At 43.4% G+C, this 6,579-nt stretch overlaps 1 protein-coding gene across 1 annotated transcript in view; it reads right to left on the bottom strand.

The window, feature by feature from the left end:
* Nucleotides 1–3,252: 3,252 nt before the first annotated feature.
* stard15 (StAR-related lipid transfer (START) domain containing 15) overlaps nt 3,253–6,579 on the bottom strand; it is a 16,154-nt gene continuing 12,827 nt past the window's right edge. Inside the window, exons 4-6 of the mRNA XM_071909253.2 lie at nt 6,095–6,212; nt 4,384–4,436; nt 3,253–3,468 (exon numbers count right to left, since the gene is read on the bottom strand). Of these exons, the coding sequence (XP_071765354.1) occupies nt 3,253–3,468; nt 4,384–4,436; nt 6,095–6,212 (387 nt within the window). The remainder of the gene's footprint in view (nt 3,469–4,383; nt 4,437–6,094; nt 6,213–6,579) is intronic.

The following is a 6,579-nucleotide window of genomic DNA, read 5'->3' on the forward strand; positions in this document are numbered from 1 at the left end:
CCAACATGGCGGCGCGTCCCTCGTAACCGCTCGTAACCCCGCTCCAACAGTCCAGCGGCCTCTATTAAAAGCATCCAGCAGTTAGGAAGCGGTCGTGTACGCAGTGTTCTGGATGAGGCTCTCCTGTGAGAAGTCGGACAGCGGTGGAGTTTCCTCTCCGCTGCTGAAAAACAACAATCTGAGCGCCGCAGACAGGAAGCAGGAAGCGCCTGAGACAATACACACTGGAGAGGATTTGGAGCCCAGCTGCATTTTTTATGCACGAAAGAAGGATGCAGTCACACATAAACTTTTCCTTATCGCCGCAGGAAAAACAACCTCAGCGGCCGAAAGGGGAATTGGTACTTAAAGACTCCAAGATAGTCAGAGTGAGACGCAGTGAGTTGGTTTGTGCACAGAGTGAGAGCGGACTGAGAGTTTTGTGACAGAAAAATAATGACTTTATTAGATAGAGGAGAATCTCTTTACAGGAACAAAGAGTGACTGCATGGATGAGATGCACACCGTCTCCTCTGCCCTGAGGTTTGAGCTGCTTCAGTCCTGCAGGATCGGTGCTGATGTCCGTCTCTTCTCCTGCGGAGGAGAAGCTGCCTACAGAAGCCCCGTCTGTCTTTGTGCGTATGGTAAATCATTTCCCAACAAAATGACACAATCCCATTGTTCTACTGCAGCATGCACTCCAAAAACCAAAGGGGTTCTTCTAAGATCCAATTAGCACCTTAGGTCACTAGAAAAAACATCCCTTAAACCAGCGGTCCTCAACGTGGGGTCCGGGGACCACCAGGGGTCCTAGAGGGGCTTCCAGCGGGTCCCCAGCAAACTGACGAATTGTTAAACTTCACCATTATTTCATAACAAGAAGTTAACAGAATTAGAGAATGTAGAAGAATGACCGTTTTGATCATAGTTTCTCTGTTATCTCTCTACCTACAATACAGACAGTTCTGGACAAAATCATATCTAACAATAAAAATATTCTCAGATTTGGGTCCGAGAGACAAAATCTCATCAAATGGTTGTCCGTGGCTCTAATGTGGACTAAATTAGGGGTCCATGATATGAAAAAGGTTGAGAACCACTGCTTTAAAAGGTTCCTTGAAGAACCCCCACATGTGAGAGGCTTACAGAACAGCCTCATGAACCCTTATGCAGGGGCTCCTCATGGTTGCAATTTGAAGAACCCCAAAAGGTTCCCCAAAGCCCTTTAAACTTTTTAAAGCTCTTCTGCACTTGCACAGTTCATGATGTAGTGAAGCTGTTTCCCCACCGGAGGGCGCTGCAGGTTCACAAACAGGCAGCTGATGTCAGCGTCACACCTGACATGATTTTCTCTCACTGCATAAGAAAGCTGACAGTCATATTATATATTCATAAACAAACTTAAAGGCAAAACATTACTAGACTGAGAGCTGAACCAGAAGCGATGCATTTTTTATAACATAACTTAGACCTGAAGCCTGGAGGATTCTGCATACAGACTTTACGACATTTCACACTCTGTACCTCTTTACCATGCAAGTACCCGTCTGAATTTGATGTTCAGTGCTGACCAAGGCCAAATAATATTTTCAAATTCTCTTGATGGTTTGTTTTACTCTACTGAGCAGCCAGACGGGTGGGGTTAAAGTTTATACAATCACAGGAAAGTATCTCAGAGTCAATTGCCATACTTTTCTGTGACTCACCTGAAGCGATCTGAACAGTCCTGATGCGGTAAACTCCACCCGTCTGGTGCTCCCAGCTCGGTAAAACCAACACAAAGAATTATTTGCCAGTATTGGTTCAGTGTATGCATTAATCAAAACAGAGCTGTTAGCATCTAAAAATTTGCAGCTAAAATCATACAGCAGTTAGGAAGTCATCAGTATGTTCTGTACAGACTGCAGACCTGGACCAAACCACAGCTGGAAATGGGTGAAATATTGACAAGACTAAATCATTCTGATGTTTATTTACGTAATATGACAATTATTGTAACTGATATTTAATGCCGTTACATATTATTGCTTGTCGAACTGATTCTGCCTGTCCTGCCAGCTTTACATCATGAGAACCTCGATGAAAACAAAGTCTCTCACTTCACTGAGACTCCCTGATTCTCCATGATCTTCACAAAACCTGCAGGTGTGCTGCACATTGAGTCACAAACTCACTGTGTTTCAATCATAAGGCATTGAAACAAGTTGGTCTGTGACTGGTTAAATATGCGGCATAAAAACCTTGAAGTTTTATGGACTTGAACTCAGGACATTAGACTCGACCCCTCAAATGATTTTATTCACACTTGGTGTGTTTTTAAAGTTGCAAAAAATCAAATCAAGCCTCAGTGTTCGCCTCGTTCACAGCTGAATGTCACATTATAGATACGTCATCTCTAACGTGACGCTGAATAACAGATGAGTCGAACACGCAGCATCCAGGAAGAAGCTCTACGGACGATCAGACTCAAATTTCCCTCTTTGTTGTTCGCAAAACATAAAAAAATACAGTTTGGAGGGTTATGTTGTTTGTTAAAGCAAAATATACTACCATACATAGGTGGTTGTGATAACAATTTTTTTTTTAATTTGCAGTGGTCAATCTAGAGTGAAATTTTCTACTGTAAGATATTGTATAAAAAGAAAAAAAATAGCCCACAAATCCAGTCAAGACTAGGACTTCCAGTTAAAGAGGAACTAAACTCCAAACCCAAATCTGTGTAAAGCCTGACATCTAATGGTAAAAAGAATGCTACTGAAATTGCCATCTGCCATTGGCTGATCTCTGGTGCCAGGTGATGTCACCTTCTATAGACTTCTGTGACATCACCTGGCCTGGCACCAAAGATCAGCCAATAGCAGACGGCAATTTCAGTAGCATGCTTTTTACCATTAGATGTCAGACTTTACACAGATTTGGGATTTGTTTTGGTTCGGGTTTAGTTACTTTTTAATTTAACAGAGTCGAGACAGACTGGTGAAAACGTGAAAGTTGGATTTTTCCAACGTATCCGTCACTCGCTGCCAGTGGAACCGGAAATAACACTGGACAGCAGGTTAATCCCATCTACACAACACAACTCCCTGCATGGAAACTGTCTCCCATTGGAATGAATGGGAGACAACAGAACGGTCAGCTGTGAACGAGGCGTTAGGGAAGAAGCTTTCTGAATAAATCAAGCTGCTGGAAACTCTCTCAATCGTTTTCAGGTGCGGTTTGGCTCAGGTCTGACACACACACACAGGTGGAGAGAGGTTCCTCGGTCTGTGCGGATTAAGTCTCTTCGTCGTCGCTGTGGTGCGCCTTCTCCTCGCTCAGGCCGCTCTCGTCGATGTTCTCCAGCGAGTCGGCGCGCTGCAGCGTCAGCTCGGCCACGCTGATGCAGGGCAGCGTGTTCTGCTCCGGGAACATCCACGGCTTCAGGCTGGGGTTGTGCTTCCTCTTCCACTCCGGATACTTCTGGGACGCCTTGTAGATCTTCTTCATCGCCTGGGACGGAGGAGGAGGGGGGAGACAGACACGGTGAGACTTCCCACTGAGCAGTTTTACGTTTATTAGCCATGTAAAAGATTTCTAAATGGTAATAAAAGTCCAGGCTAAAATGAGGCTCCATAATTTAAAAGTTTAAGTTTAGTAATGTCTGCGTCTTAGACTGCATCTTCTGGGGTAAATGACAAAAATAAAGTAAAGAATTATCTTATCTGGACTTCTCTGCTGCATATTTTTGATATTTACAGCTGTTTATGCATTGTTTAAATATGTAATAATGTATTTACTGCTTGGTCTAAAACTGGTCTATACAAAGACTAAAAGACCCTGGGTGATACGAGAGGAGAGACAGAACAAATCACACAGTCAGTGGGTTGCTTTAATATAAAAAAGCCCAGTGGATTTTTTGGGGGTCTAGAAGGCAACAAGCCATCAAGTGAAGATAAATACAATTAAAACTACTTTCTTGCAAGATTTAGAAAATTAAACAACGCTGGTTTAACAGAAAGTGGGTCATGGAGGAACATTTTGAAACCTGAGATAGTTCAGTTATAGCTATAATTCAAAATAACTGTTGATTGACTGTGGCTTGGCTTTTCTAATTTTACAGTAAAGTAATAAGGTGACTTTTTGGTAGATTGTCCTGCTGGTTAACTTAGCTGTTCAGTGATGAGAACACAGACACCAAAATCATACATGTGTCCCCGGTAGATCATTAGCACCGGTGCTACATGCTAACACTTTAACACTATGTTGAGTGATAGTAGGCTTCATGCTAACACTCAGCTGTAAAACAGGATTTCTTAACATCACTAGATAGGAGTAAAAATCCAGAAACACAAACCAATCTCTCTCTCTCTCTCTCTCTCTCTCTCTCTCTCTCTCTTTCTCTCTCATATAAATGGATTATTTTACCTTTGGAGCTACAAACTGGGAGACTCGGTTCACCACCCACTTGGGTAGAGAGCCTGCAGACAAGAAGAGAGGAGGATGGAGATTACTGCAGAGTGTGTGTGTGTGTGTGTGTGTGTGTGTGTGTGTGTGTGTGTGTGTGTGAGCGCTCCTATGTGCACGCATATACGTACAATGTGAGCATTGAGCCTTGGGTTCAATATGGTTCAAAACTCTGATGACGGAGCACCAGGGCCTTTACTGAGCGAATACACAGCTGGCTCACTGCAGCACACACACACACACGGATGTACCCCCCCTCCCACCCACCAGAGGAAGACATAAATTATGGAGGCCAGATAGCTGCTGACATCAGCAGATTGATGAAAGTTGCCCCTCACAGCGTTTTAACCGGCTGGAGGCTTCAAACACTTCCTGGTTCTCCTCCAACCACGTCGCTCTGTCGCTCTGACATCACAGAGAGAAATCCTTCAGTTCAAAGACCCAATCCTTAATTTATATTCTAGTTATTTACCTGACTCTCTTTATCCAGAGAGACTCCAGAGGTCTACAGTAGAATAAGTTTCTATTCTTCGATAATGTTAAAGTGTAAAGGAACATTGAAGAATGAGGAGGTCAAGGGTCAGAGGTCACAGACAATACATGCTCTGCTCTGCCAAAGCTCCGCCTCCTGGTGCGTCATCCACAGCCGACCAATCAACATCGAGGATAAACACGAGTGTCTGCAGAACAAACATGGAGGAAAAGCTCGTCCTCGCGGTTCGCTGCAAGGATTATCACAACCTGAATGTAAAAAGACGATCTCAGTGATTAGCTAGCGTAGCCAAGCAGAAACACTGAACTGGTCTGCAAGCTAAGCTAATGTTAGCTATGTTAGCCTAGCTTGCTCGTGTGAGACTCCAAAAAGACTCCAAACTGCCCAACTTCCTGCAAGTCAATGGACCTCAACCCAACTTCTGATAAAAATATAAAGTCAAAAAAAAATTTGGACAAGAGATTTTGGTCTCAGCCGCTAATTTCACTTCTTCTGATGTGTGTCCTTGTGGAGATTTTCAAAATAATTGCGTCATTAACAGATATAACGGTTATAAAACAGGGTTGTTTTCCTGGTGATTGACAGGTCGCCGATTACGGACCAATAGCAGGCGGAGCTGCGGCTCTGTGTCGACCCTCGGCTTCGCTCTGGCTGCTCCGGCTCCAAAAAATGTCAACATGGCGGCGCTCGTAAACCCGAACTTTAGGCTTCAAAACGGCCCTTCAGTGACATATGAGTGACATCACACTCACTTCTACATCTGTTTTACAGTCTATCGTCACATCACACCTTTTTACGCTTTTTTTTTTTTTCAAAACACTGACTGTCTGAGCGCAGCCTGACTCATTCTCTTGTTTTCCCAGGAACCGATAACCTCTGAGTAACGAGCTGAAGTTTAAAGAAATAACGATGATGATCAGGTGAAGAGATGAAGACAGTGTGGCGTCTGAAGAATCACTCACACACACACACATACACACACACACAACACACACACACACTCTGGCCTCATATCTTGCAGTGTGATTTTGTTACTTCCATCTCTTGATCTCTTCTTCTCTTGTTTCTATCAGGATTGGAGTGTTTTGTTTTATATGAAGCGCTCTGTGACGAACCTGTTGATCTGTAAAAAAGTGCTTTCTAAATAACTGGGAGTTGGCGTCACCCGTGGGTGCTCACCTCTGGGGTCGACCTGGGTCAGGTAGTACAGGGTGCTGCAGTTGGCTCCGTTGGACTGAATCAGGTATCCGGTCAGCAGAGACACGGCTCGCACATAATCCTTCTTAGGAGGGTATTTCTGCAGGAGAGAAGGAATAAAACAGAGGAGAAGACGTGAAAATCACATTATGTAAACAACCAGGTGTAAACAACCAGGTGTAAACAACCAGGTGTAAACAACCAGGTGTAAACAGCCAGGTGTAAACAACCAGGTGTAAACAACCAGGTGTAAACAACCAGGTGTCAGACACTTCCTGCTGCTTTTTGAGTGTGTGTGTAAATATTTATGAATGTAGATTTGGATGTAGATGTAAATTTGGATGTAATGTACACATAGGATGTGGATATGTAGATGTTGATATAGATGTAAATTATAGATGTAAGCTTAAATTTGAATGTATATATAGCTGTAAATCGAAGTGTAAATTTGGATTTAAATTTAGATG

The sequence above is a fragment of the Centroberyx gerrardi genome, chromosome 16 (genome assembly GCF_048128805.1).
Source record: "Centroberyx gerrardi isolate f3 chromosome 16, fCenGer3.hap1.cur.20231027, whole genome shotgun sequence".
Taxonomy (NCBI): Eukaryota; Metazoa; Chordata; class Actinopteri; order Beryciformes; family Berycidae; genus Centroberyx; species Centroberyx gerrardi.